The following is a 27,938-nucleotide window of genomic DNA, read 5'->3' as shown; positions in this document are numbered from 1 at the left end:
AAGAGGCCCGAAGCGAAGTGTCTGACAGTGGACAATGTACTAGCGTTTGCGCGCGGCTGAGTCTGTCTGACATCCTTTTTTTCTCTTCGAGATGCGATATCGGTTTCGAGATGCAGGACTTTCCCGCACAAAACAGCTGGTGCATTTTCGCTTGCAGACACGCCCTCCGCATCTGTCCGCAAATCAATTTGGCAAGCTTTCGTTGAACTGTGTGCTCGTTCTTTTGGATGATGAATTGACGGGACTGAAGTTCGGTCACCTCCCATCCGATGCAGCTTCTCAGGACCGGTGCCTTCCTGAGGGCAGCTCGTTCCGCCAGATTCGCCGTCGTCCAGAGTCGAACAGCTCCGTCGGCTACAACCTACATTCGCACTCCTTCACGATGGTCGAGCTCCCAAGTAGCTGCAGAGCAGCAGCAACTGCAGCAGCGGTCATTTCCTGAACAATCGGTTGCGGGCGCCAAAGAAGTAGACCCGGCAAAGACTGCCGAGTCAAAGAGTGATGGACAGCCCGGGCATCAAAAAACAATCGCAGGGGCACCGTATGTTTTGGACAACACCACAAATGTTACGGACTCGATCCTCAACTTGGTCGGTCGCAACCTCTACGAACACCCTGATCACCCAATTTGTATCACTCGGAAACTTATCGAATCATGCTTCCCCCAACCCGAGTACAACCATTTCACCATGTCAGACCCAGTCGTGACCGTCAGGGACAACTTTGACGTCTTGGGATTTCCAGCTGATCATCCAGGCCGGTCGAGAACTGACACGTACTATGTCAATTCTTCCCACCTTCTTCGCACGCATACCTCCGCCCACCAGCATGCCGCCTTTCAAACCCTCGGCTCAGAAGAACGGACGACAGGATACACCATTTGTGCCGACGTCTATCGCCGTGATAGCATTGACCGCTCACACTTCCCCGTCTTCCACCAGATGGAAGGGGCGCGCGTGTGGGGCCTCGACCCGGACATCGAGTCTCGATACGCTGCGCAGTCCGCTCGCACAGCCAAGATGGCCACCCAGCTCAAGGCTTTGCCTTCGACGTCGATCATCGTGGAAGACAATGCGACAAACTTCTCCACCGACGTAAATCCCATGCAACCGGAACATGACCCTACCGAGGTGCAACTGGTTGTCTCCCATCTGAAACGCAGTCTCGAGTATTTGATGCAACAGATCCACAACGCTGCGCAGCAATCCATCCCGCAATCAGCTCGTACGCCCTTGCAGGTTCGCTGGGTCGAAGCATACTTTCCATTCACGAGTCCGAGTTTTGAACTTGAAGTCCTCTGGAATGGGGAATGGCTCGAACTTCTCGGCAGTGGCGTCGTTCAACAGTCCATTCTCAACAAGGCCGGCTTGACGCGTAGCATAGGATGGGCCTGGGGTCTAGGCATTGAGCGATTCGCCATGCTCCTGTTTGGCATACCCGATATCCGTCTGTTCTGGAGCACGGATAAGCGATTCTTGCAACAGTTCTCGAGTGGTAAGATTACCAAGTTCGAGCCGTTCAGCAAGTATCCACCTTGTTACAAGGACATCGCATTCTGGATCAATCCTGCTCCAGCAGGCGCAAGCCCACGTGGAGCGACCCCTTGGGGGTCAGCAGCAGCTGCCGGTGGAGATGCGACGAAAGCGAGCCCCACCGAAACACAGCCGGCGGCTTTCCACGAGAACGATATCATGGAGGTGGTTCGTGATGTGGCGGGCAGCCTGGCCGAGGATGTCAAACTCGTGGACGAATTCGTCCATCCGACCAGTGGGAGGAAGAGTTTGTGTTACAGGATCAATTACAGAAGTCTGGAGAGGACTCTGACGAACGAGGAGGTCAACAGGTTACATGACGAGGTCGCCAAACGCATGAAGGCTCAGTTTGGTGTTGAGTTGAGATGAGCGCAGGGTTTCGTTCATCTACTCGGTCCATTTTAAAACCTGATCGTCTGCGCGCATAACTCATTCGAGGAAGTTGTACTCCGCACACTTTTGCATTTGTTCCACTGGACATGTTGCAGCGTTTCTCTGGTAAGTCCATCTACCCCTTTATTTTTGGTCGGACTTTGTCCCTTGAGTTTCAATGATGAATTGCCAAAATTTAATATGTTTCAACCCCATATGACGGTCCTGTGACCGTTTGATTCTATTGTGCAACCTCTTACCTCAATTTTTTCCTGAAAGAAACACCTCAAAGCTTGCTTAAGCCATGCTTGCTCAACATCCTTTTATCTTTTTGGATTCTGCGAGAGAGCCTTTTGTACTGACAACGATCATCTCTTGTCAACAGGTTCAAGCGAGTGATCAAGGCAAGAAATGCCTTTTAGGGGCTTAGGATGTTGATGGACATCCGATCATGAAGAGAACATGAGGTCAATCTCAGAACCATGTATATCATATATTGTACAACCCTTTTATATGTAATCCTGGCCCATCTCAGGGCTTGTACAACAAGACGCGAAAGAGGGTTGATGAAAGAGAAGGACACGGATCTAGTTGAGATACAGATACCTTCCTATAGAATCTCTTCTCTGACTGGCCTTGTTTACCGTGTTCTTCGCCGCCAGGATTGAACCCGTGCCTCAGATATTCTGCAGAAGAAAGTAAAAACTTCTTACCTCCCTACGGAGTACCTAGTGGTAGTGATGGAAAACGATTTGCCTCGGAATCATATTCTTGATGAAAAGTGCCGCAGACGGGAGTTCCCCTTTCTTTCGGTTTCGGTCTTGGGGCTCATCCTCGAAAGTGTCGGGTGGGTACCTACTTACCTCACTGGGGCATTTTGGTGTATCCGTTCGTATGAAGATGTCATCAGACACGGTAGCATATCTAGGATGCTAGATCGTTTGCGTATTTGCCCCGTGACATTGATCCATCGACTTTGCAAGATCGTATGCATTGGGAGCCGACCTTTTCTGTAACTTTTTCCCCACGTCAGCAATCTTTGACAGTAATGTGTTCATCAATGTCATAGTCTCTGGAGAAGACCAAAACAATAAAAAAAAACCTTTTTTTAAACAGAATAGCGATGAGCAGCAGCAGCAGCTGCTGCTGCGGCGCTAGTTAGTAGTCGGTGATGTGTCCCGTCTGGTCACTTCTTGGTCACCCTTCTAGGGGGTATTCGATGGTCTCGGGCGCGATTTCCTGTAAATATCATCAGTCGTCTTACTCCTGGCTTTTTCTTTACAAGGAATTGTGCAGGAGATGTATTTTCTCATGGGTCAAGAGACCTGCAGGTCGGCAGGATGCGATAGAGTCGAGGAGGCGAGGGTCTCTCGCACTGCCGACCCTGACATGCTCTTCCCTTCCATCAGGTTGACGTACTCCTTCATCTGTGATCCTGCCCGTGTAGGACCCAAGCTCTTGCATCCGTCTCTCTGCGTCCTCTGCTCTTCCTTGGTCTCTTCGTGCGGCACTCGCCTCAGAAATTTCCAATCGCCCACCCCTCTTCCTCCTCCCTTTTGCATGGTTTGTGTGTTGTTCCCGTGTTCCGTGTTCCAATTACTTTCTGCCGTCTCTTCGCTCTGTCAACTCGTATGCCGGGTCGGTGATCTCGACGTTTGCCTTGCCCAGACCTCGACTCGGGGCTGTATCGTGTACGACCGTCACGAACTGTCCAAGCACCCAAGACAGGTAAGCAGCGCTAGCCATCACTGCACTTCCTCATGCTGACGATGGATACCCCAATCGAGGATCCCCAGCCCAACCATTCTCGGCATATGCCACCACTTTGTCGAGCTTGTTGTCACTCGACAGCTCAATAGCTGGGGGTCCGAAGTCGGAAATCCCACTGGACGGTTGGTGCCACGCAAGGGCCGGGTCCATCATCCTTCAAAGTAACAAGCATAGGTTAGGTTCAATTCCCACCAGTCAAGGATTGACATTCGAAGGATTTCTGAGCTCACAAGGCAATGATGAGATTGAATTTCAGGAGACTTGATTCTTTTTTTGGACCAGGTCGAGACCTTTTATACCTTTCACCATTGCAAATAAGTCATTCCTTTCCCCCACAAGAAAACCTTCCAGACAACATGGGAGATTGGGCCGAGTTCCAAAGTTAACAGTATGGGTTGTCGTAAAGCGCGGGTGTGGGCGGCAGTCTTTGGAAGCAAGAGCTTGGAAAAGATTGTGGTGTGCTCCCATAAAACCCGCAGAGAGAAGCCAAAGCCTGATGGAATTTGACACCGCTGTCACTTACTTCCTGAGAAAGTTTGTAAATTTGTTGGTTCAAGTGTTGCAGAAAAGACTCCATATCCGCAGGCAACTTTGTCATTTCTCGACACTCTTTGATCGGTCACGACAACGCATGCACCCACCATTCAATATTTCGAAGCCGCACAATATCAAGGAGCCCAACGGAGTGATAGACTATTGGCGTTCCTTGGGTGATCTCAGTCAACCCTTACAAACATGAAGCAGAGTCCTCGTTCGAGCATGAAGAGTTGGGTAGCAAGTCAGGTGAAGTCTGGGTTGTTGCTCGGAAGACTCGACACCAAGGGCCCGCTTACATAAGCACACCACATGGTTCAGGGTGAAGACATAAATACCCTAGCTACTCCGTGGGTTCCTAAGGTACACAGGATGTATCCAATGCACCATACTGCTCACCGGTTGTAGCCGCGCTGTGGCTTCCCGTGATGATGTAGCGACTAGAGTCGGTCAAAGGGAGGAGGAAGAAAGGTCTTTGAGTGATATAAGCTACATTTTACAAAAGCCGGAGCACCAGAGTACCCGCTCGTTCAGAAAAAAACAGGCACATCATGATCAATCCTCCCCATCATCTACAAACAAAGACGGAACATGTTAGCCGTCGAAAAGTGTCTCTCGTGTCCCATACCCCTCAGCAAGCCGCAGGAGGAGTACTCGCTTCGGTCTTCTCTTTTCTGGTTGAACCCAACGGAGACGATGCCTTTAAGATTCCCCGCTTCATCATTTACGCCTCGCAGTCGACCAAGCTCATGATAAACAGGAGAGAGAGAGAGAGTTGATGGTTGATTAAATATTCTTTACTTTTTGTACAGGAAGCTGAACCGTACCCAGGGTATGTGATCGGTCATGGTCATATGGTGCAGAACCCAAAAAAGTTCACTTTTTGTTCTGTCCTGAAAATGCGAGAGTGGAAAATTGTCGTCGCGGTTTCAAACCGCACTTGCGTTGTTCGAGGTTGGGAAGAGATTTATATGGAGGCGGATGTCGGACGGAAATGGGAGCGTGCGCGTGTGTATGTGTGTGGAGAGGGGTTTTCGTCTTATGAGTTCTTGACAACGCCGACCTTTGCGGCTCTCAGAACCCGGCCGTTAAGTTTGTAGCCTTTGCTCTGGGTGAAGAAGACCTCGCCGTCCTGCTTGCCGTCCACCTTGGCGAAGAAGGTCGCCTCGTCGGTGTTGGGGTCGAACCTTCGTCCCTCGCCCTCGAGAGGGTCAAAGCGTTCGATGCCGTGCTTCTTCAATGTGGACATGAGGATGCCTTCTGTCATCATGAGACCGGCGTGCAGGTCGGTGAGATGCTTGCTTGCCTCCGAGGTCGACTCCGATGCCGCCGCGGCGTTGGCGTCCGAAGAGGATGCGTCCGACGTCGCGGTCTCGGAGAGGACTTCTTTCGGGACGGCCGTGAGAGCTCGGTCGAGGTTGTCTATCGAGTCGAGCAGGTCTGTGGCGAAGCGTTGCAGGGCGAATTGCTTCGCCGCCTCGGTCTCGCGTTTCGTCCGCTCTTGCAGATTGCGGTAGTCGGCGACGGACCGGAGATATTTGTCCTGACGGGAAGGAGAAAAGTCAGCACGCACTCTACCAGAAAAAATGTGTAAACGGGCAACAGGGCATCATCGGCAAGGTACCTTCAAGTCAATGATTTCCTTCTTCGCCTTCTCGAGTTCTTGTTTTGTCGGATCCTCTTTGGCCTCTGGCGCTTTTGTCTGTTCAGATTCGGGAGCAGCCTTCTCATCGGCTGGCTTGTTTGCCTCCGTCGATTGCCATCTCTGGCCTGTTCTGAAAGAGTACGAGGCGGGTATGCAGGGTCGAGGGGATGCAAATGTTGCGGAAGAGAACGGCGACCGCCGTAATTGAGGCGATGCTGTGAGGGTCTCTGAAACAGCGCGAGATTGGCGCAAGATCTGTCTACGAAACATTGTGTCGACGGTACGAGAAATGTGAAAAAACAAAGATCAAACCGTCAATTAGGAGATGGCAAAAGATGTATTGCTCGATGGACTTTGAGAAAGATACAACATGCACACGACTGCACTCAGAGCTCCCCGATCGATAATTTTCTTGGAGCTTCGCCGTACATGCCTCTTATGGTCAGTGACCGAGGCTGTGGCGACGAGGCTGGAAACCCTGACTCGGGGTCGCCCGGGAATCAACCTCAGCACCTACTATGTTTTTCTATGCGTCAAAGCTAAAGTACTTGGGCAAAGACAGGATGCTGTGGATGCTGGGAAAATCCCTGCTTGTAACAGTTGTCTGCTGCGCAGGAGGAAAAATTCATCGCAAGCAGGGTTTATTTTCATTAAGAAAAAAGACCTGTTAAGCTGGACGACGTTCAAATCCCCATCTTTGTTTTCATGCTCGGTGCACCAATTGATGCAGTGCCATACTCTGCAGTCATCCATGCATAACCCTAGAAGAGTACAAGGGCTGAATTTTCAAGCAGCTTCGGTCCCGTCGCAGCGATCAACTCTGCGGCTATACCCTTTATCGTGTCGGGTTTGTCAATCTCCCAGTCTTCCCAACCTCGGATGTCCTGGAAATAAGTCACTGACCTTGCTCAGTCAAGGGGTTTGACCAATGTTACTTACCTCCAATTCGACTAGACTGTTTCTCACAACCAGTCGCCAATGGTCCAAGTCAAGGTGCTTCACTTCCTCCTTGGTTAGAACCCCCGGGATATTGTAGTCGAACAGAGAGCCTTCCGGGATCTCTGCGTCCTCTTCGTCGCTTGGCACTTCATCAAACTCAAGATCTTTATCGTCGTCGAAGATTTTCGATCTTTCTTTCGTCGTTTTGGAACGTTCACTAGTACTTGCAGCAGTCGAACTTCTGCTTGGTGCATTTTCGGCGAGTGAATTGTTCTCGATAGCTGTCTGCCGATCGTGCGATAGCGAAACATATGGTCTTCTATCGAGTTCTTGACGGTAGTGGTCATCAAGAATGCACCATTCAAGGCTCTCGGGATCTGAAAAGTTATACGGGCTGGCTCATCGTGGTTGCAGAGGGCTTACCGAGTAAGTAACTTGGAGAAAAGCTACCCTTATACCGCATTTTGGCACATGAATGAATGTAATAGCCTGAGGCACAATAAGCAAAGCATGGCGGTGTGACCGAAATCATACCCATATAATAGTACTCATAGCCTAATTCTAGGCTCATTGCAATTTCCCGGACGGCACTCAGCTTGCCAAAATCCCATTGTTCGTAATCAGGATCATAACTCCGCCATCAGTGACTGAATAACCAGGGGAAAGTTTGTACCTACAACAGATAGACCGAACTGACAGCGTGAGGTAGAAGGTCCAGGACTGCCACCGCCACTAACTTTCCGTCTAATCGATAGCATTGATGATAAGATCCTAATTTCAGCGTCCTACCGTCGATTTTGAGGACCTTGCGGTCGAGGCCACTACAAAGAAATCGAGTGAAGTCCTTTTCTTTCCATCTCGAGGGTGGGTCTTTATGAATCTGCAACTGATATTTGAGGAATACATCGTACCTGAAGTTGATCAGATGAGCTCGGGAGGATGAAAGATTTGCATACTTCTCCTTTGTGCAGCTATCGCCCTCAAGGCTCACTTCGAACTTGTGAGCCGGTTCAATAGGTTTGTCAGTATTCTTGTTCCGTGGACGCTGTACGAGACTGTATTCAGCTCTATGGACAGCAGATAACAGGTCGAACTTGTCTCGATTTTTGCGCTTCTCCCTGAACATGTCAGACCAAGCCAGCGCTTAGAATCAGCAAAACATACTCTCGATCTTGAGGACACAACCTCGCAGCCTGACGCTTGTACTCTGGTCCGAGCACGAATGCGTTGAATCGATTCATTGCCTGACGTTGATCCTTTTTCGGCCTGCACTCAGACGCTTTCAGCCTGTACTGATTAGCCCATGGCTATTTCGATCCCAGATGGACTCCTATACCGTATGGTATAGTGTGGACAGCATGATCGGAGCAGGTCTGGCTTATAGTACAGACTGCCTGACCTTCTCCAACCTCTGTCCATCAACTCCTGATAGTGATCAATTCGCATATTGTCACATGACATGTAATATGAGGAGCCTGCATAGCTGGTGAGATTCTACTACCATGATCGCCAAACAACACCCCGGCCGAGCATCTGCAGCCCAAGGACGGAAAAGCGTTGACTTACTTCCAGTGGCATTCTTGCAGTAGCCGCAGGAGCTTTTTCTTTGGTAGCCTGCGTGACTTGGTTAGTGCACTCTGTTACTGCCGATACCTCACTGCACGACGAGGCTGGTGCGAGGTTCCATCACAACACAGATCATCCGCCTTGACTCACCTAGTGGCTTCAATAGGGAGATTTCGTTTGTCATGACGCCGACAGAATGCTTTCAAACGAAAGCTTGACTGCAAGGATATTTTTGGGCCTTAATGTGGATGTGGAAGATCTACCAATCTCATCGGCCTAAGAAACTTTGCAGCGAGATGGTTAGGGATAGTCTGGTCGGGATGAGGCGTTGTTCGATGTGTTCTAGGCAAATGTCGGAAGACGTCACCTGAATGGGGAGCAAGGCCGAGAATGACGAATTCGAATTAGATACTCCGTATTAATGAAGACAACAAACAAGCATGGGCAGAGTGGGATGTGAACACAACGTTCAACAGGCAGCCAATCGAGGCCAAAGTCGGAGGCTCAAGACCCCTGCGAGAAACCCCCACCAAAGAACAGCAGACGCTCGCGTGAGCAGCACTGACGGTGAGGGAGATGGTGGGATGCTGGGTGTGTGCAGACCAGTGTAAAGGCGTAGCTGGGCACGTGTGTGTTTGTCGTGTGCTCCTCGACGGACAAAGATGCTGCGAGCGAGGAACCACTGCAGGTCTATCGTTGGTACAGCGAACCACGACTCGCCCGGTATTTCTTGGGGCGCAGTGGGTGCCTGTGTAATTTAGCAGCTTACATGGATGGCATACGGAGTATGTAGGGGAGGCAGTCAGTGTACACAGTTTAGGTGCGTTGAGACGTTACCGCCGCTACTGCTATTTCTTCACCCTCGTGTCCACCCCAGAAACTAACAAAAAACCACTTTCTACAAATTATGGCTGTTCCCGATCTCAGACTGCTGTGCACGTCAAATCTACTCCCTCAGCCCCGTTCTACACGGGACTGAAGGCTTCTGAAACTTCACTTGCGCTCTATCGCAAACCGCTTCTCCTCCAGGCTCAGCCATGGCTCCTTTGTGATCCTCACTCCCATCTCTTCTCTTCACCAACCGACCGAGCAACGTCCGCCTCCATCGGAACAGCTCGAAAGTGTTCCCACGTGCTCTCTCACCGTCTGTTTCCCTCGTTTGCTTGCTTCCTACCTTATCTCGATCCAAAGTCAGAAGAAACAAGGCCTTTCCTTTCTTCAACTGGCCGCAGGCCTCCGAACCTGTTGTCTTTCCACCATGGCTAAGAACCTATCTATGACATCGCGCACCGGCAACGGCAATCAACGTAGGTTACCAAGCTTATTCATCCTGTTACATGAGACTAACTGCTTCTCCCAGGTTACGGTCCCAAAGGTGAGAGATTGGTTGCCGGTGTTGTGCCTCTCTCCCTGGATAAGACTAAAGTCCTTCTCATCCAATCTACACATCGCAACAGCTGGGTGCTTCCAAAAGGCGGCTGGGAACTAGACGAGGCTACGGCATCCGCAGCTGCTCAGAGAGAAGCTTGGGAAGAAGCCGGAATCATATGCAGGGTCGAGAAAGACCTAGGACATATCCCCGACACAAGACCAACGACTGCCGTCAGCAAAAATGCCCCCAAAGCAAGCTATCACTTTTTCGAAGCAGTTGTCACCGAAGAAAAGTCAAATTGGCCTGAAAAACACAAGAGGTCTCGACAATGGTACGCCTACGCTCAGGCCGTACAGCTTTTGCAGACACGCCCGGAGTTGCTGGAAGCCTTACGACGCAGCTCGATGAAGAAATAAAGCATCCACGGAGCAACAGGGACTCAAAGGTCAAGGTCTATTATCTTTGCATTGCTACTGTATTCTGCTACGACCAGAGTTTGTCTTGCAGCGGCCGGCGCATGTTGATCGTGGAGCACTAGCTCAGTTATCAATAGACATTTCACAAGGCAGTCGTCCCGTGGTCACTGTCCAAGAATGAGAGACTGCCCGCCTTCTGGCTGTAGTCTCCTTGCATCCTTCCCATGAACTTCATTCCAGGAGATCTATGGCGTATATGGACCAATGACATTCCCATCAAGCACCACGATATTGATGACCTGGGCAGTGTTTATCTAACAAAACCAACGAATACGTCTGCTTCCATATCATCCATTGTCAATGTGCCAGCGAATACATGTATGTATCTGAAGATACAGGACCTATCGGTCTAGCTGCGACCATTACTACCTGATTTGATCATGTCGACCTGTGGGGTTCCTCCTGCGGCGTCTCTGATCGCGCATGATGTACTGGTCTGGTTTCTCTTCCAATAGGCGAGAGACGTGGACTGCCTGTACTTGGTGTGGCGCACTTCCATGCACGATACTCTGCCTAGCATCTTTCTTGACTATTGCAAGAGACGTTCAAAATGATGCCTGGTCATCCTGTGATTTTTGGTAATCCAACTAACGCAAACAAGACAATGGCCGAGTCGAACAATGGAGCTCTCTACACAGGTAAAATGCTTTCGGGCATAGCATACAAGGTATGTGAATCGTTATGAAAGAGCAGTACTAACCTGATGCCGACCTGGACAAGATTCAAGCGATGTCTTTCCGGACAATGCTTTATATTTTCCTTGCCATGACTTTGTGCCAACAAAAGCTCCTAGTTACCTTGCTACCATTGCTGCAGGCGTTCGTTTCTGCATGATTCTTCCGTAGACAGCGAGACTGTTGACCAGAGTATCACCGGCTGAATGCAAAAGACTCGCCGAAGCAGCTCCACTGAACTCGCTGAGCAAACCTCTGCAGTCATTCGCAGGACTATCATTCTCGATATTGACTGCTTTTGGTGTGCTTGTTGCCTGAGGTCGACATTTCGTTCCCTGTGTTGGTGATCGAGTATACTTTGAACAAGACGTACCTCTTAATCTTCAAAGTTATGGGTGCCCACGGTCGCTGTATAAGGCCTTGCCTTGTATACGTACGTACTCGTAGCCTAGGTCATACGTCGGGAGTAAGAGACTCAGTTGATAATGGAATAGCTGTTGTATTTAGATCAGGTAGTCTCGCAGAGGACAAAGCCACAGACTTCACCCAGACTTGTGATTTTTCATCTTGTACGTATCCTGTGCATAGACCGAGGTATACAAATGTGAGATGCCACGAGCTCTCAAGGGTTGTCACAAGGCCAAAACTACGAATTCCTGATGGGCGGCAATTTGGACTATGCACCGTGCACTTTGTGTTCTATCAGTCGAACGCCGATGGTATAGACCTCATAATATTGCGGTGGTTTCGTGGGAAAAAAATCAGCAGAAGCAGAGGGTAAAACTTTGAGCTGCCATTCATGTCTATATACAAGTGCTTGCTCTTCTTTTCACCTCAAGCGAACCTGTACTCCGCCACGAATACCGATGGAGCCGCAGAGATCCTTTCAATGTTGCAGGTCGACTGGGAAATTTCCAGCTTCGCGTTGATCATCCCATCTGCTGACCCAGTATCCGGGGCAAAGTGAGCGGTATGCGATGTAGAACTAGTTCAGACACACAAGTGTTATTCATGTGCTCCCACTCCTGTTTGGCAGAACTTCTCTTTCAGGGATTATATATCGTACCTGTCTGCATGGTTTGAAGTCTTCACCCTTTGCCAGGATACATTTGTGGTAGTCAACATAGTTTTGCCAGCAATGCTTCGTCCTACAGAGAAAAGAAGAAAAAAACGCCGTTAGCCGGGACAGTGTCGGATGTACGGGAAGAGGTGATGGCCACGTACTGGTTCTGGTTGGGGAATCGAGCGTCGTAGCCAGCTATTTTTCCAAGTCAGATACGTCCTTGATGGCCAAAAAAAAGGTAGATGTCCAGCAAGATCCATACCGGTAACGAACTTGAAGGGCTTGGTGACGTTTCCTCCAAGCTCCTCAGGGTCGGGAGTCTCGATTTCGACCATGTTGACGAGGGCTGAATATAACTAAGGGTAGCTGGTAGGCGAAGGGGAGAGGGTGATGGATTAGGTGGTGGAAGAAAGTTGAGACTGCGGTTGGAATGTAGAGTCGAGGTGTAGCTCTCGAATGTTTGGGGATGTTCGAACCGTCACCTGAGGGAGCTTCAATTCCGGAGGTTGCAAGAATCCCGCCAAGGCCAGTTGGTTTGGCGGGACGTTGATTGGCTGATTAACCCCATCCCAGCAGCCCAGAGCTTCCTTCGAAAGCAACCTGCGATTTGGGAAACCATCATTGGAATCTCTTTTACTACTTCGACAATTCCTTGTACAACACTCTCCACTCTTCTTCTTCCACGTTTCCCGGCACGCGATGAACACTGCAAGACTCATGAGACTGCAGCCCTTGCGGGCAGCTGCCTTCAAGCAGCCAGCTGCTCTCCGACAGCCGATCCTCCGCCAGGCCCCTCTCAGACAAGCCAGACCATTCCATAACTCCCGAGCCATGTTCAGAACAAAGGTGAGTGCAGCCGCCGCGACGGAACTTGAGAGACAAAACAAAAAGAAGCTGTAATTGACTTTTTGCAAATCTAGGAGGATGACCAAAGTGGTGCGTGATTGTACAATGGAAACCGGAACTTGTGGACCAAAGAATTGACCTGGCTTTTTTCTGCTACCTAGCACACACCATCACCCAGAGACTTCGAAGCCTCAAGAGAATCCCTCCGGAGTTGATTCCTCTCGGCGTGGTTATCCTGTATGTTTTCGAGATCTGTTGTATATCCATGCGCAGATACCTCTATACCAAGCCAGCCGCTTACCATCATCATCCTTATGTCAGTTTCGCCGTCTTCGCCGCTTGCTTTGCCATGACCAGAAAGCTCTTTACCGACAAGACTCTCCGCCTGCATAAGTCGGCTCCGAAACAACATTAGGAGCTAGGGGAAGAAAAAAGAAAGAGCAGGAGAGCACTCGTATTGCAGAAAAATGAAATGGGAAGTTTCCAGACTGTCGAGCCAAGGGAAAAGAAGTCCATATGTGACAAGGACGTGTATATATTGAATCAGAATGCCGACGGCGATTTTCTTTGCAAGACAGCTATTCTATTGCCGCTCTTATTCTTCTCTGCAAGTGTGCATCAGTAATCTTCGCGAGCCCTATGTCGCCCTCGGTGAATACTCTGGCGATATTCCTAGAGGAAGGCCACTGATGCGTCATGCATCGACCTAGGTTGGCTGACCACAGCTGACGCTCCCACTGATAATGCTAGATGTCTGGCTGAGTGCCTGACTTTGCCCAGTCAAATCAAGGTCTCTGCCTGTGACCGTCTTTCCTTGTCCCCACTTGCTTCTCCGGTTCTCCCTCACTGAGCGATCACGGGTCTGCTTGGAGCTTTGCTTCGTAGAAGTTCATATACCGCATACCGGGCCATAAAATCATGACGAGCATCTCTCACTCGGGCTTTGGCCCTGCGACATCGAGGCCTTCAAGACCCTGCATGGGATCTTCAGGCCGTTCGTTTCTGGACTGCTCGACCGCCTCCCTGTCTTCACTGGCAGCACCGGCATATTTCGCAAGATACCCTTCCTACACGGTGTCAGTGCCTGGTCGTGTGGCTCGCAGCCGTAATGACCCCTGGTTTAAAACATACCTGCTCCCAGATGGCCGTGGTGCTTCCGAGGCTAGCTTCTCCAGTCTCCTTCCGGTCCGGTTTCGCCAATGCCACCTTGATGACTCGTCCGTACAGTTCGCTCTGATTCATGTTGTCGATGGCTTCTTTGGCATCAGCCGCGTCTTCGAATTCGACATAACCGAACCCTCGGTGTAGATCTTTGGACGATGGGGCCTCTGGTTTCGGCAGGGTGATGTCGACTATTTCGCCAAATGGAATAAACGCTTCCGACAGTGTGGCGGCCGTGACGAGCGTCGTGTCGAGCCCACCGACATAGACTGTGCTGTTTGGCCTATTTGACGTCTCTGCCATGATTTGCGACGACGCCACCACTTCCCACCGCGAAATATCAAGAACTCAGAATTGCGACACCGAGAAGAATTAGATTGACGGACGAGGAAATTTCGATATCACGTGCGGCACGAGGCTTTTAGCGCGAGGCCAAGTGCAGGGATAATGCTTAGGCACCCCCGATTAGGAAATATAATGATGCCGCCCTTGCGCACCCCCAGATGCAATCTTTCTTATCTAAGCAATAAACACCTGGATCATAGAACGTTAGGTCTGGCGCTGTCTTGTGTCTCTCGGCCTCTAACAATTGGTGACGCTCAGGACCAATGACCGGTGCATCTATCTGCAGGACATCCCGCGAACCCGATCGAGGAGACCATGGATATCGTCAGGAAGGGCATCACCACGCCAGGCCACCATTCCATCAGGACGCACCATCACCATGTGCCGCTCATACAGCTTTGCTGCCTCCGTGTTCGAAATGTCCACCAGCTCCAGGGGAACACCAAGCTTCTCGGCGACCAAAGCTAGATCGTCCCCTCCAGAAACTCCCTCTTTGAAGTTGAGCAGAACGAAACCTTTCCCAAACCGATCAATGATCGAGCTTCCGTCTTCCAGCCAGCAATGTGGAGCACGATGCCCAGGTCGAGCTGTTTGGACGTAGCTGCTTGGCTCGTCGGGTGGAGCTGGAGTGCCGTCCGGCACAATGATCGGTGAAGCCGCATAGTTATAGCCCATGGCGATTCCAAGGGAACGGAACTCCTGCTCGAGGCTTGCTACCATCTGCTCACCGAGTACTCGTCGCTGCTCGTCAGCCTCGACACCATCCTGGAGCACCTGTTCGCGCCCATTCCGCTCCACCCAAATAGCATAGTTCTGGCTAGAGCTTGACCCGTTGCGAATGGCGACTGGTCGTCGTTCTTCAGTATATGCCTCCAGTAAGCCTGGTCCTCCCCAGCCTTCGGTCAAGGCTTGCAGGATCCAGCTCAGGTCCATAACATCGCCGAGGCCGGTGTTCAGTCCATGTCCACCTGTGGGTGACATTGTGTGAGCCGAGTCCCCTGCAAGAATGACTCGGCCTTTACTAAATGTATCAGCAGTGAATTGACTGCGCCTCCAAGGCAGTGTTCGCATCAACTCGAATTCGATGTCGTCCCGACCAAATGCCTTGACCACAAGGGCATTCATGTCTAGCTGCTCCGGGTCTAGCCTCTCTTCTGAACCTACCACAGTAAAACGGTATAACGACCGTCCATCAATCGCGGTGAGGTTGGACCAAACTCCCTCGGGGCTGATGAACATGTACCGCTCTCCCTTGCCAAAGGGATGTTTCTCCGACAAATTATGCGCTCTCACCACAACGCTCACCGAGTATCCAAGTTCCTTTCCACTTCGGTCGATTTGAACAGCCTTTCGCACCGAGCTGGCCAGACCATCACAAGCGACAAGATAGTCTGTTCGAATCTTTTGGTTTTGTCCATCCTCGCAGCGTTTCATTGTACACGTAACTCCTTGATGATCGTCCTCGCACCGAACAAATTCATGCCCATAGTGAATCTCGCACATTCCTTGCCGGATGACAGCACGAGCCAGCATCGGATCGAACCAGAATTGCGGACATCTTCGGTGCATCTCGCGACATTGTGGTGGAAGTTTCCTTTCTTTCAACGAAGGCATCGGTAAACGACCGATGAAATGGCCGTTGAGTGAAGTGCAGAAGACGGTGTCCCGTGTTACGTCGTCGGGAAAGCCAGCGTTGGCAATCTCTTCCTGCAGGCCGAGCAGGCGACAGAATTCCATACTTCTCTCGTTCAGATAATCGGCTTTGGCTAAGAACTCCGTCCCAGTACCGGAACTACGTTCAATAATAGTTGAACGTACTCCCCTTCTTCCGAGATCCAGGGCCAGAGCTAGTCCAACCTACATGACGTTAGAGCCTGTGCTATTGTTGCGACCTTTGGAAAGCAGAAAATGTCTCTGCAACGTGGCCACTGTTCATCACGACGAAGAGGACTTACTGGACCTGCCCCTATGATCAGGATTCTCTGGGCGTTGGTCTCCTCCATATTGTCCGATCGCGCAAGACGATTTTTTACCTGAATGGCCAATATTGAACAACTGAAGAAACAATGTGGTGATGAAACATCAGTCGAAGTAAATATCATCAAAGGACTCATCTACCTCTTTGTCTATTAGGTCTTCGGCATCCCTTCGACAGAGCACAGCACCTGGTGGGGTCCTTCAGGCACTCTAGGCCGAACCAAATCACGATGGAAGGTAATGAATAAATGGCACATACCGACATCTCAATTGTTCCGCGCTGGTGGGTAGAATTGCCTCACAGCAAAAATGTACGGAGGAAACCATAGCTCAACAATGGCAAGACCTATGTCTCCACGGTGCGCAATGGTCGCCCTTATCCGTGGTTATCACCCAAGAAGTGCAGGTGGCTGCACTAGTTCCGAGATTCCGAGACCCACAAATACACCAGGGCGATCGACGACCACAGTCCGATGGGTGATTGATGAGTGACTACTGTATATTCACGGCGGAAATTGGCCTCAGTGATGGTGCCTCCATCGAATACATATTGCCAAAAGCCGAGCAATGCCTTATCTTCGAGCCAAAACTGACCACCACTGATACTGCACGATATGATGGTCAACATTCTTGGGGCTCTACAAGAGCAGAGAATTACAACGCTTTACGCCATTGCCACCGCATTCGTTTTTGGAATATTCCTGGTCGTCTACGAAGGCGTTAGATGGGCTGTTCGAATTCCCCGATTCAAGGGACCATATGGACCTCCAATTGTGGGAAACCTGTGGCAGATCTACGGCAAAGACGCCCCATTACAGTACCGTGACTGGTCTCGCAAGTACGGCCCTGTCTATCAAATTCAACTGGGCAACAATCCAGTCCTAGTTATCAATACCGCAGCAGCGGCCAAAACACTGCTTACACAAAATTCTCACGCAACGGCTTCTCGACCAGAGTTCTACACTTTTCACAAAGTGAGTTCGCCACAGATTGAGCTTTATTTCGAAATGGCTGACAGTGTTTCCAGATTATCTCGAAGGGAGCGGCCTTGACCATTGGCGCATCACCATACAGCGACTCTCTAAAGAAGAGACGCAAAATTTTCGCTTCGGCTCTCAACCGACCCTCCGTTGCCAGTTATGTGCCACACATCGATAGTGAGACTAGGATACTCCTCAAAGATGCACTTGAATTGGGCAAAGCAGGTAAAGAACAAGTCAACCCGATACCACTCTTTCTGCGGATGAATGTAAGCCTTGGCTTCACGCTGCACTGGGGAGCTCGTGTAGAAAGTCAGACAGATATGTTCCGCGAGATTATATATGTCGAAAATGCAATCAGCAACTTCCGCAGCACCACCAGTAACCTGCAGGATCACATACCTTTGCTGCGATTGAACCCATTCAATGGTGTCTCTGCTGTTGCGCGAGACATGAGTGTACGTCGTGGCAGGTACATGGGCCAAATGGATCGTGAACTTGACGAACGGTTGGAGAAGGGAAGCTACAAACCATGTATCAGGGCCAATGTTAAGCTCGACCCCGATGGCAAGCTGACTGATCATGAACTTACATCGCTTAATGTCACCATGACAGCCGCTGGGCTCGATACAATGCAAGCAACCGTGTCCTGGGGTCTCGCGATCCTCGCGATGAAGCCTGAGATTCAGGAGAAGGCACTCAGTGAGATTGCGAAGAAGTTTCCTCAAGGAGCGCCGCTCTGTGAAGCTTCGGACGAGTTCACTGTGGAATACATCATGGCATTGATAAAAGAAATCGCGAGGTTGGTAACTCTTGCTTCTGAAGCTCAGAATTTCCCAATTTGCTAACTGGTCAAAGACACTATCCTGCCACTCGGCTTTCGCTTCCCAGGAAGACAATGCAAGACATCTTTTACCAGGGAAAACGTATTCCCAAGGGCACCACTCTTTTTTTGAATGCATGGGCCTGCAATATGGGTCAGTACTCCCGCCATTATACTCGAAAGCGGTTTGAGTGATACGCTAACCCTGTAAGACCCTGACCTCTGGGAGGACCCAGAAGTCTTCAGACCTGAACGCTGGCTCGAGCATCCGGAAACCACCAACTACACCTTCGGCGTTGGGAGCCGGATGTGTATTGGCATCCACATGGCCAATCGAGAGTTGTATCTCCTGTTTATTCGGCTCATCAATTCTTTCAAGATTGTAGCAGACGAGCCGATCGATACAAATCCTATTACTGGAGTCAACAACCCGATGGCCACAGTCTCAATTCCAAAACCGTTCAAGGTCAGATTCGTACCGAGAAATTTGAGTGCGCTGGAAGCCGCCTTGGGTGTGGCGAAGACATGAATGAGAAAAACTCAAAGCCAGATAGAACGTGGGCCTTGATAGTCTGCTCCCAGTTGGTAGTCTCGATCGCATCATGCAAGTAGTGTTAAAATAGATGTGGGTTACGCTACTCCGTATATCCTCGTACCACAAGTTCTACATCATATAACCCCGGGAAATTGTTAGCCCTCTTTACAGCATGCACAACGATTCGAACTACCCTTTAACGCCTCCTTGAAATGGTGTCCCGGGGCACAGCCACAACCTCGCTCTTCCCCACACCTGAGATTCCCCGGCAATGGAGCGGGGCCCTGGGGGATTCCTACTAATTGCTCCAACCTGACTTCCCGGATCATCCGATTCCTGCTTTCCTCTTTGATCGTTCCTTTGTCTATTTCCCCAGTCAACAGAAGACAGTGGGTTTTGATTGCACATAGGACATCTTTGCGTCCCAGTCCTCGTATCTCTTGTCCCTTGACTTTGAATCTGTCGTATAGTATCATGATGTCTCCACAGAACAATCAGCGTGACTGCTCGGCCTCTAAAAGGCCAACAGAGGATGCGAAGCAGAGGTCTACGAGATCAAAGCGAAGCCGATATGTGAACAAAGCTTGGTAAATATAAGCTCCGATTGAAGGGATATCAGTGATCAAAACCCCCACTAACTTCTGGCCCAGCACAGAGTGCAAACGCCGCAAGCTTAAGTGCGACGGGGAGGAACCTTGTGAGCGCTGCATGTTACAGGGGTCGGAGTGCGTCTACGCCATCGCTTCATCTCACCAAGTGCCAGACTGGAAGCAAGTCCTGCCCTTCTGTTCCTCGGTGACCACTGTTGACTGGCTAACGGTCGCAGCGACATTCAACGCATCACCACAGAAGTCCAGTATATGAGAGATAATCTGGAGCAGGTCATGAAGAAGCTGACGCCGACCAACGCTTCTGATGTCGAACTCCTCAGGACTGCTCCACCTTCGACACAGGTTACAATGGTGCCGTACCCTACCGTTGTCCCAGACAGCTCAGGACGTGAACGGGCGGGGGAAACACATTCAGCGGATTCTTCGCCTTGCCGAGGCCCTACAAGCTCAGGATTTGCCTTTGAGGTGGCGCGGCAACGACTGCAGACTCTAGGCTTGGACTCGGTCGAGACTGAACCATTATCAAGAAGAGACGAACTGAGTTTTGCCTCAGTCTCTGCCTTTCGGATCCTCGATCTGGGCAATATTCGATCCCTTCTCGAAAAAGACCCTTTGTGGCATATGAGCCAGGAAGAGGTCTTCAGACTTATCGCCTCCTGGAGCAACACTATCGGAAGACTGTTTCCAGTAGTTAATACCGAAACGCTACAGGCTCGATGGATATCTCTCGATAAATTAATGACACGTGCGAGGACATCTGTGGCCAAACAGGACTGCCTGAGCGTAGTTGATGCACTTTTTGATGGCGAAACCCACCTTCTGAAATTGGTGCTCGCTAATAGCCTCACAGCGGGAAGTGGTGGTGTGAATGAAACCGCTAAGCGTCTCTTCGAGAGCACTGGCTCTGCTGCTCAAGCTGCGTTTACGGAGACACCATCGCTTGGAAACATCAACATGCTCGTTCTTGTGGTGAGTAGTTTATGCCTTTGAAGTTTTGTGTTGTGGAATAACACGAACAGGCCATTCTATATTATCACCTGGATGACGAGATGAGGGCGAATCGATGTGGGTTCTCTTGCGAACATTAAGTTATACTCCTTGACGCTGTACTGCAATTCTGACCGGTCAATTCCTACAGTAATCTCCCTTGCTGTTCGTCTTTGCTTTGAGATGGGTTTGCACCGCACAGAGACATTCCAGCACATAAAAGAGCAAAACGATCGTGTTACTGCCATCACAACCTTTTGGTCGGTCTACGTTCTCGAAAGAAGGTCAAGCATTGGCCTAGGAGTACCCTTCATTATGCAAGACTCGGAAATCGAGCCTTCTGTCCCTCGTCCAGTGAGTGAAACCATTTCTGATATAACATGATTTACCATTTCTGTTCTGGAAGTCTCTGACACAACCAGTCACAATACCCTTACCTCGAAGCCATGGTGGGGCTCACGAGGCTTTCTGCTGAAATAAGTCGTCGGATGAGCATGTTACGGGACCGCAGCATGACGTTCCCTGTAGAAGAGGTGGACTACCAAGACTACAAGGTACTGCAATGGCAAAAACAACTATCTCCTGATCTGACCCTAGACGTCGGCAACCTCCAAATGAATCAGCAAACTCAACTTGAGCTGTCCAATGTCCCGGCCATGTATGTGGCTATTGTGCTCCATATCCGAACACAACAACTACGGAGCCTGATATACCGCCCCGTACTTTATTCTGCGGCCAGGATCGCAGACAACAAAAAGCACTCACAACTTGCGGTTGATATCGCTCGGGAGTCGGTCCAATTTCTTGCTCTAGCGAGCCGAACCACGACTCTCGCTCAGGATGAGCCGTTATTCTTCAGAGACTTCCTGATTTCTCATCTCGCTGGCATCCTACTTGCCGTAAGCAATGCGCCCGCGGTCTTTGGCCATCAGCTTTGCGATGAGTTCTATCTCGTTATGGATGTGCTCCGCAACTTGAGCCCAAGATCACCAGTCATAGCCCGAGTATGGAGCTCCATTAGGATCTTGGAGATTGTTGGTCCCAAACTTGGTCTTCGTCGAGAAACACGAAACATGGAGGGTCAAAACGTCGAAGATGTATATCTGCAACATTCACAAGTGGCCGGAGGACTGGCTTGCGCAGAGAATGAGCCTGTTATGCCAATGTCGTCGATAAGGTCTCAAATGCAGCCAACTCACGACCAGACAATCTTTGAGTCGAAGGATTTTGCATTTTCCACGTCCATGTTTCCATCACTGCTCAGGAGCGAGCTTTCGATGATGGACGAACCGCTTGACGATGTCACAGCAAATCTGTTAGGCTACAGCCTTCCCGATGATCTGCATGATACTACCAGCTGGCAATGGTAGCCCTTGCCGCTTTGCAACGTCGAGATTCATTTCAGCATCATGTGATTGCAAGCGGAGATGTCTGGAAATTGTGCTGAAGGTTGGATTCGGCTCCGCTGTCCGAGGTATTCATTGTTGTCGGAACCCATTCCGAGCGCCAGTCAACCTCCGACCATGTTTGCCACAGCCTCGAGTTATAATTTTCGCGTTCGATGAGAATGTAGGCGCTTCTTCCTCACAAGCAGACACATCAGCCACCATGCCTATGACAAAGTTCAAGACGCCTGAGAAGTATGCCTACCTCACAGGCTTCGGTCAATATCAGGAGTTGGTATTCCTACTAATCATGTCTACGAATGCCATCAGGCTTATGAGGATTCTAGATCAGAGGCAATCAAGGGAGCACTGCCCATAGCTCAAAATACCCCGCAAAGGCCGCCCTATGGGTTGTATACCGAAAGGATCACTGGTTGCCCTTTCATTTCTCCACGTAACGACAACCATCAAACATGGCTGTACAGGATCATGCCCAGTGCACATCAGCGCCCATTCGAGCCAGAGCCGGAAGAGCAGTTTGCTCACAGCCGGTTCGGCCAAAAACTCAACTACACCCCGACGCAATTGCGTTGGAGCCCCTTTGACATTGACGAGTCCTTGGATTGGATACACTCCATGCGCTTGCTTGGAGGAGCTGGCGATCCTGCGACACGCTCGGGAGTGGGCTTCTTCATTTTTACAGCTGGACAGTCCATGGACCCAAAAATCGCCTACTTTTCTGCGGACGGTGACCTTCTGATCATCCTGCAGCAGGGCGTACTGGACATTCGAACAGAGCTGGGGCACCTACTTGTCCGTCCCAAGGAGATTTGTGTCATTCCTCGTGGCATTCGCTACAACGTAACGCTCCCAGACGGCCCCGTTCGTGGTTATGCATTTGAGCTCTTCCAGGGTAATTTTACTCTCCCAGATCTCGGTCCTTTAGGATCATTCGGTCTGGCCAATGCCCGGGATTTCCAGATTCCCGAAGCAGCATTCGATGAAGACACAACACACGAGTACAGGATCGTTGCCAAATTTAATGATCGGCTATTCTCCTCAGTCCAAGATCATACACCGTTCGATATCGTTGCCTGGCATGGCTCGTATTATCCCTACAAGTACGACCTAGGACGCTTCATGACCATTGGTAGTGTTTCGTACGATCACCCTGATCCCTCCATCTTCACCTTCCTCACATCGTCCGAGCAGGTCTTCGAGATGGCCATCTTCCCACCTAGGTGGCTGGCCATGGAGAACACCATGCGACCTCCTTGGTATCACCGCAATACCATGGCAGAATACATGGGCTTGATCGAAGGAGAGTACGACGGGCGTACGGACGGCGGTTTCCGAGCCGGTGGCGCGAGCTTACATACGGTGATGGGTGCCCACGGCCCTGACAGCGAGACCCACCGTAAGGCTTCGGTGGCTGAGCTACATCCTCAGAAAGTGGGTGAGGGCAGTTTGGCTTTTGTGGTGGAAACACCAATGCTACTTGGCCTGAGTGACTGGGCAATGAAAGGCTGTGGGAAAAGACAGGAGAACTACAATGCCCAAACGTGGTTGGGTCTCAAGCCTCATTATGAGTTTCCAGCCTCGGCGAAGAGAAAGAGCACTCTCCTGAAAGATGTTGTTGACATGGACGTGAACGGGTATCATCAATCTTAGGATTTCCAAGTAGTATTTGTTCCATCGTCTATTCGATTATCAAGAAAGAGAGAGGCATTCCTTGTTATCTGGAGTTATGATTGATGGTTCAACAGTCATGACTCGCATGCTGCCTATCGTGTTGTTGCCTGAGCAATGCGGTCTAGACTACTTCTTCGCTCGTTTTAGATTGACTTCTCTCTACGTCTATCTCCCAGTGTAGAGAGAAAAGGACACGACCTCAGCTTTGGCCCAAGACTCTCCTCGATAAAGCTCTACAATGTTCCCCACTCATTCCACTGTACAGTCGGCTCACAACAACCATTCACATATATCCGTACTCTACACAGCAGTGACAGCCTCAGCGGGGCCAGCAACAATGTTGAACTGGACGAGGGCCACTAGAGTGCTGGCGGCGACACCAACGACTGCCGCCATGACTCCTCCAGCGCCTCCGAAACCAAGAGAGCTGAACATTCGCGGGAAATAGAATGGACCGATCTGTTTAACAGGCCCGTCAGTGGCAGTCACTCAATCTCTGGGGGAAAGGAGGGAGTTTCAGCAAAACTGACAAAGGCCCATAACTGTCTGACAAGGTTGATTACCAGACCGGTATCAGCCGACCGGATGGGATCAACGTCAATGGCGTAGGTAACTAGTACCGTGGTGATCACCTGGCAGCCGAATGAAGCGATGGCAGCACCGATACTGGGGGAGACAATCCAGTGTCCTTCACGAGCTTGCTGAGTCTTTACGCCCCATAGCACCAAGCCAACAACGACAAGGACGATTCCGGGATATGAGAGCCACAATCTGTCCTCGATGACCCGGTTCCCCCCTCTTTTGGATATCCTCCATGTCATCCAACGATCGGAGCCGAAGCCACCTAGGAGTTCTCCAAGTACAAGACCAACCATGATGGCGATAAATTGGAGGCCAATTCCTTCAGAGTCGAGGTGAAACTTCTCGCCAGCCACCTGCGGCACTGTAAGACAGATGGCCACATTTGCATACGCAAAGACGATCGCGTATGCGCAGATTGGTAGAATGATCCGAGGTGCAGAGAAGAATAGCGTGAGAGGTCGGAGGAAAGTCTTCCAGCTCCAGGGTTTTCGGAGATCGACGGGACAAAATTTCATAAAGTCGAGTTGAGAAGGCTGAGAAGGCACAACATGGCCACAAGAAGCCGGTCGTCGGCATCCTCGTCGATAGTAGTTACGCTCGTATTTTGTCTCCGGGCAGAAAAGGACGTAGGAAAGAAAGAGCCCGAAACAGGTCAACGCCATGACACCATACACCCAGCGCAGACCGGCGAACTTGGTCACGAAACCGAGTATGAACGGACCGGCCGGGGCACCGATGGTGAAGAAGAGCTTCCAGATGCCGGTCTTGGTTCCTCTTTCATGGACGAAAAACAGCTCCGTCACGATGATCCCTCCCAACGCGGTTGGCGGGGCGATGAACAAGGCCGTCAGGACCCGCGTGGCCATCTGGGTCCCGTACGTTTCGCAGAAAACTCCGCCCACGTTGCAGATGGCAGCTCCGAATGCTGACAGTAGAAGGCTGGGACGTCGACCGATGCGGTCCATGAGCGGCAGCCAGAGAAAAGGCACCACGGAGTATATTGCTATCTAGCCAGGCAGGTACAAAATTTATCAGCATCAACCACCACCCGCCAATGCTGTTGGCTCCATTACGGTATCATCAGCAATTGTTCTTGTACGGAGGAACTCACCGAGACCGACGCCAGATATGTCGATGCGGTCAACGACACGCCGTACTTCTTGGCCATCAGGGGCAGAGCAGGTACAAGGCCAGCCGCCACGTATCCCGCCATCATGCCGTGGAAGGCGAACAGAGCAAGGAATAGGTTCTTCCTCCATGATGGCCAGTTGAACGGGTCCAGGGGATCCATCGACGGCAAAGGCTCTAGTTCAACCGTGCCATGGCGCTGAATCAGATACTCAACGTGGGCAGGGTCAAGGCTGCCGACTGCATCTTCCTGCTGCTGGATCTCGACTTGGCTTCTTCGGCTGGGGCCAACAATGGTATCGCCGTACCCCTTTTCTGAATCCATGAGTATGTTGAGTGGGGCCTTTCTTTCGGCCCAAGAGCAAATAAAAACAAATGATCAAAGTTCGGGATGATTTCTTAAGACTTTCCAGATGGTCTTGAAACTTGATATCAACCTTGAGAACGCCCACTGTCCGAAGTTGTCCTAATAACACTCTTCCAGATCCACCAAATGCTATGGGGCTTTCTCGTACATTGTCATCATGGCGGTGGTTCTCCTGCTCGGGATTCAAAGCCGTGTCATGAGCAGCGTGCCATCATTCTCTGACTCGGAAAAGGAATAAACGCTCTCTACATGCAAAAAATTTGCACCCACGGTAAGCGTCAAGGTCTCAAGCCGGTAAGGAAAGGCTCCATCACGGCTTCCAGACCGCTAACACAATATTCCGAGCTGTAATTCCTCTCTGCAAATACTTCTATAAAGAAGGGGAAGACAAGACTGCCTAGTCCGGGCGACGAGTCTGCACCAAGTCCCAAAAGAAAGCCTATCGGTGTGTGACCTGAAATTCCTCCCATCTAAACCATCTACAGGGTCGCGTCAACCTTGGGACAAGACAAACCCCCGGAAAGAAATGTCCTCGATTCCGGTCACCGAGATCTTGTATCTCGATGTTGACCCTAAAAGTGACCTGAGGGATGCCGATTCGGACGCGGGACGTGTCTGGAGGGAGATGCTGGAGTTGGCCAGGACGTCCCCAGGGTTCCGAGACCAATACTGGGGTCGTGGCCACGAATTTCCGGAGAAGGTTCGCCTCCATATTGTGCGCGACACACTCGAACAGCACCGGGATTTCAAGAATTCCGAGAGTGGCCAAATGTTTTTTACATTGGCCGGAAAGCTGGTTCGGGACGACTCTGCCCCCGTGGTCGTCCGGCACGTTCTACTGCACGACACGGAGCTCAACGACGGTCGCCGTTTGGCCCGTGAAGCTCCCATCACCGGCTCGGCGCTGTACGTGAACAGCGACGACGTCTTCCACGACTACGTGTGGCCCCTGTGGACACACATCGTCCGACACGCGCCGGGGAACCAGGGCGTGGCCGGTGGCAGGGTCCTGGACCACGAGAGCGGTCGTGACGCTTACCTGGTGTACGTGGGTTGGGAGACGAACGATGACCACCAAAGGTTCCGGCAGAGTCCTCTGTGTGCGGACCGCCGAGTCATCTTGAAAATGGGCAACGATGCGCAGGAGGAGTACTATCATGTCGTGTTTGAGAAAAAGGAGCAGATGAAATGACCGAGGTGTTGGTCTTACGCCGTTTATCCTCGTATACAGAAATTTACCATCTCTTCTCACAAAGACACGGAGAAACAAAAAAATTGGTCACCATCTACTTACTACCACCTAAGGTAGTAGTCACCCATTATAACTTTAACAGTTTTTTGGCATTGCCACTCACAAACATCTCAAGCTCATCTTGGCTGAAGATACCGCTCTCCGCGACCTCCTCGATGAATTGCCAACCCCGGGCACTCGGTTCGAAGGGACTGTCCACGGAATACATGACCCTCTCCAAAGGAGTAACTTTGAGCAACATCTCCAACGTTCTTACGCTGAAGATGCCACTCGTCGTGACCCAGATGTTTTTCTCCCACACGTCCCTGAACTTGCCCACCACGCCGCCGCGTTTGAAGAACTTGAGCCTGTCGATCCGGTCGATCATCATGGGGATCATCTCACCCATGTGGCCGATCACGATGCGCAGGTTGGGGTGCCTCTGGAAAAGACCGGCCGCGTACAGCTTGACGACGTGCAGACCGAGCTCCTCGTGCCAACCCCAGGCGCCGGTCATCAGCCCCTCGGCCGTCGCCTGTTTGTAGTTGCCCTCGAACCTCGACCGCATCAGTTCGTCACTCGCGGGCGACGGGTGTATGTAGATTGGCACGTCCAGCTTCTCGGCCGTGGCGAAGACGACCCAGTACTTTTCGTCGTCGTAGTGCGTCATGTCGCTGTCCGGGAGGTGGCTGTCGATCATGGCGCCGACGAGCCCGAGTTTCGTGACGGCCCGCTCGAGCTCCGCGGCCGCCCGGCCGGGGTATTTCATGGCCAGAGCCGCGAAGCCGGCGAGTCGCCCGTGGGAGCCGCGCACGACCTCGGCCGTCTCATCGTTGGCCTTGGAGCACCCTTCGGGGTCCTCGTTGCCCACCCCCGGGAGTTGGGAGAGCACCTGGATGGAGACGTGGCCCTCGTCCATGTCGGCCAGGCGACGCGTCGACTTGTCCAACAGACGTGCGCGCATGTCGGGAAAAGTCTTCCATATCTCGGTGTAGAATGGCGTTTCGTCGCCGACACCGAGAAAGGTGCAGTGCTCTTCGAGCGTGACGACAGAGGTGGGGAGACGTGGTGGTGCGGGCGTACTCCCTGGCGGCATGGTCTCTCGGATTGGTTTGTTTTGTTTTTGCTGTTGGCGTAAGATCGTTGGTAACCCTTCCTTATTACAAATCAACAGGGCCGTATTTGTTGAATCGAGGGGAAGGACGTGTCACAGGATTTGGCCCGGGTACTTTATGCGCCGATTCAAGTCCAGAAGATACGTCGCCAGTGAGAACTTCTCACGTCCTTTTGTGCTGCTCACACTCAACAGTCAACGGCCTCCCGATCGGGGCTAAAGAGTCATACG

At 51.1% G+C, this 27,938-nt stretch overlaps 9 protein-coding genes across 12 annotated transcripts; 5 read left to right on the top strand and 4 right to left on the bottom strand.

The window, feature by feature from the left end:
• Positions 1 to 156: 156 nt before the first annotated feature.
• PV06_07301 (phenylalanine-tRNA ligase) lies at positions 157 to 2,687 on the top strand. The gene is made up of 2 exons (XM_016408519.1): positions 157 to 2,030; positions 2,290 to 2,687. Exon 1 carries the CDS (start codon positions 270 to 272, stop codon positions 1,899 to 1,901), a length of 1,632 nt encoding a protein of 543 aa, XP_016261999.1. The 5' UTR covers positions 157 to 269; the 3' UTR covers positions 1,902 to 2,030; positions 2,290 to 2,687.
• A 1,980-nt stretch (positions 2,688 to 4,667) lies between these two features.
• Positions 4,668 to 6,216, bottom strand: PV06_07300 (uncharacterized protein). The gene is made up of 2 exons (XM_016408518.1): positions 5,833 to 6,216; positions 4,668 to 5,751 (listed from the first exon to the last, which is right to left on the bottom strand). The coding sequence occupies exons 1-2, from the start codon at positions 6,121 to 6,123 to the stop codon at positions 5,248 to 5,250; spliced, it is 795 nt and encodes a 264-aa protein (XP_016261998.1). The 5' UTR covers positions 6,124 to 6,216; the 3' UTR covers positions 4,668 to 5,247.
• Positions 6,217 to 6,402: 186 nt separating this feature from the next.
• PV06_07299 lies at positions 6,403 to 8,878 on the bottom strand. Of its 4 annotated transcripts, XM_016408516.1 has the most exons (11): positions 8,726 to 8,744; positions 8,509 to 8,634; positions 8,359 to 8,406; positions 8,129 to 8,267; positions 7,957 to 8,079; positions 7,749 to 7,910; positions 7,470 to 7,703; positions 7,327 to 7,424; positions 7,216 to 7,281; positions 6,793 to 7,169; positions 6,403 to 6,737 (listed from the first exon to the last, which is right to left on the bottom strand). In XM_016408516.1, exons 2-11 carry the CDS (start codon positions 8,540 to 8,542, stop codon positions 6,615 to 6,617), a joined length of 1,404 nt encoding a protein of 467 aa, XP_016261996.1. In that variant the 5' UTR covers positions 8,543 to 8,634; positions 8,726 to 8,744; the 3' UTR covers positions 6,403 to 6,614. The 4 variants fall into 4 exon arrangements, with proteins under 4 accessions (XP_016261996.1, XP_016261995.1, XP_016261994.1 ...); XM_016408515.1 differs by having other exon boundaries at positions 8,509 to 8,878; XM_016408514.1 differs by having other exon boundaries at positions 7,216 to 7,424; positions 8,509 to 8,878.
• Positions 8,879 to 9,226: 348 nt separating this feature from the next.
• PV06_07298 (uncharacterized protein) lies at positions 9,227 to 10,517 on the top strand. The gene is made up of 2 exons (XM_016408513.1): positions 9,227 to 9,665; positions 9,719 to 10,517. The coding sequence occupies exons 1-2, from the start codon at positions 9,617 to 9,619 to the stop codon at positions 10,144 to 10,146; spliced, it is 477 nt and encodes a 158-aa protein (XP_016261993.1). The 5' UTR covers positions 9,227 to 9,616; the 3' UTR covers positions 10,147 to 10,517.
• Positions 10,518 to 13,217: 2,700 nt separating this feature from the next.
• On the bottom strand, positions 13,218 to 14,319 carry PV06_07297 (uncharacterized protein). The gene is made up of 2 exons (XM_016408512.1): positions 13,921 to 14,319; positions 13,218 to 13,856 (listed from the first exon to the last, which is right to left on the bottom strand). Exons 1-2 carry the CDS (start codon positions 14,251 to 14,253, stop codon positions 13,722 to 13,724), a joined length of 468 nt encoding a protein of 155 aa, XP_016261992.1. The 5' UTR covers positions 14,254 to 14,319; the 3' UTR covers positions 13,218 to 13,721.
• A 2,281-nt stretch (positions 14,320 to 16,600) lies between these two features.
• PV06_07296 (uncharacterized protein) lies at positions 16,601 to 18,667 on the top strand. The gene is made up of 4 exons (XM_016408511.1): positions 16,601 to 17,246; positions 17,300 to 18,054; positions 18,111 to 18,229; positions 18,288 to 18,667. Exons 1-4 carry the CDS (start codon positions 16,887 to 16,889, stop codon positions 18,602 to 18,604), a joined length of 1,551 nt encoding a protein of 516 aa, XP_016261991.1. The 5' UTR covers positions 16,601 to 16,886; the 3' UTR covers positions 18,605 to 18,667.
• Positions 18,668 to 19,087: 420 nt separating this feature from the next.
• PV06_07295 (uncharacterized protein) lies at positions 19,088 to 21,578 on the top strand (the record flags this gene model as incomplete). The annotated part of the gene is made up of 5 exons (XM_016408510.1): positions 19,088 to 19,197; positions 19,261 to 19,397; positions 19,463 to 20,187; positions 20,311 to 20,562; positions 20,631 to 21,578. 5 exons carry the CDS (start codon positions 19,088 to 19,090, stop codon positions 21,576 to 21,578), a joined length of 2,172 nt encoding a protein of 723 aa, XP_016261990.1.
• Positions 21,579 to 21,816: 238 nt separating this feature from the next.
• On the top strand, positions 21,817 to 23,264 carry PV06_07294 (homogentisate 1,2-dioxygenase; the record flags this gene model as incomplete). The annotated part of the gene is made up of 2 exons (XM_016408509.1): positions 21,817 to 21,884; positions 21,941 to 23,264. The coding sequence occupies 2 exons, from the start codon at positions 21,817 to 21,819 to the stop codon at positions 23,262 to 23,264; spliced, it is 1,392 nt and encodes a 463-aa protein (XP_016261989.1).
• A 3,417-nt stretch (positions 23,265 to 26,681) lies between these two features.
• Positions 26,682 to 27,689, bottom strand: PV06_07293 (uncharacterized protein; the record flags this gene model as incomplete). The annotated part of the gene is made up of 1 exon (XM_016408508.1): positions 26,682 to 27,689. The coding sequence occupies one exon, from the start codon at positions 27,687 to 27,689 to the stop codon at positions 26,682 to 26,684; it is 1,008 nt and encodes a 335-aa protein (XP_016261988.1).
• Positions 27,690 to 27,938: the final 249 nt, after the last annotated feature.

This window comes from Exophiala oligosperma (assembly GCF_000835515.1).
Source record: "Exophiala oligosperma strain CBS 72588 unplaced genomic scaffold supercont1.6, whole genome shotgun sequence".
NCBI lineage: Eukaryota > Fungi > Ascomycota > Eurotiomycetes > Chaetothyriales > Herpotrichiellaceae > Exophiala > Exophiala oligosperma.
Note: the sequence above shows the minus strand (reverse complement) of the source record. Positions and strands in the feature narration are given on the sequence as shown.

Coding starts and splice junctions, on each gene's coding strand:
- PV06_07301 (XM_016408519.1), top strand. CDS start 270: ATGCAGCTTCTCAGGACCGGTGCCTTCCTGAGGGCAGCTCGTTCCGCC.
- PV06_07300 (XM_016408518.1), bottom strand. CDS start 6,123: ATGTTTCGTAGACAGATCTTGCGCCAATCTCGCGCTGTTTCAGAGACC. Junction 5,752..5,832: donor AGGAAATCATTGACTTGAAG/GTACCTTGCCGA, acceptor CCTTCCCGTCAG/GACAAATATCTCCGGTCCGT.
- PV06_07299 (XM_016408514.1), bottom strand. CDS start 8,542: ATGACAAACGAAATCTCCCTATTGAAGCCACTAG. Junction 8,268..8,358: donor CTGCAAGAATGCCACTGGAA/GTAAGTCAACGC, acceptor CCAGCTATGCAG/GCTCCTCATATTACATGTCA. Junction 6,738..6,792: donor ACAGTCTAGTCGAATTGGAG/GTAAGTAACATT, acceptor ACTTATTTCCAG/GACATCCGAGGTTGGGAAGA.
- PV06_07298 (XM_016408513.1), top strand. CDS start 9,617: ATGGCTAAGAACCTATCTATGACATCGCGCACCGGCAACGGCAATCAA. Junction 9,666..9,718: donor CACCGGCAACGGCAATCAAC/GTAGGTTACCAA, acceptor TGCTTCTCCCAG/GTTACGGTCCCAAAGGTGAG.
- PV06_07297 (XM_016408512.1), bottom strand. CDS start 14,253: ATGGCAGAGACGTCAAATAGGCCAAACAGCACAGTCTATGTCGGTGGG. Junction 13,857..13,920: donor CCACGGCCATCTGGGAGCAG/GTATGTTTTAAA, acceptor GACACCGTGTAG/GAAGGGTATCTTGCGAAATA.
- PV06_07296 (XM_016408511.1), top strand. CDS start 16,887: ATGATGGTCAACATTCTTGGGGCTCTACAAGAGCAGAGAATTACAACG. Junction 18,055..18,110: donor TTGATAAAAGAAATCGCGAG/GTTGGTAACTCT, acceptor AACTGGTCAAAG/ACACTATCCTGCCACTCGGC. Junction 18,230..18,287: donor TGCATGGGCCTGCAATATGG/GTCAGTACTCCC, acceptor TAACCCTGTAAG/ACCCTGACCTCTGGGAGGAC.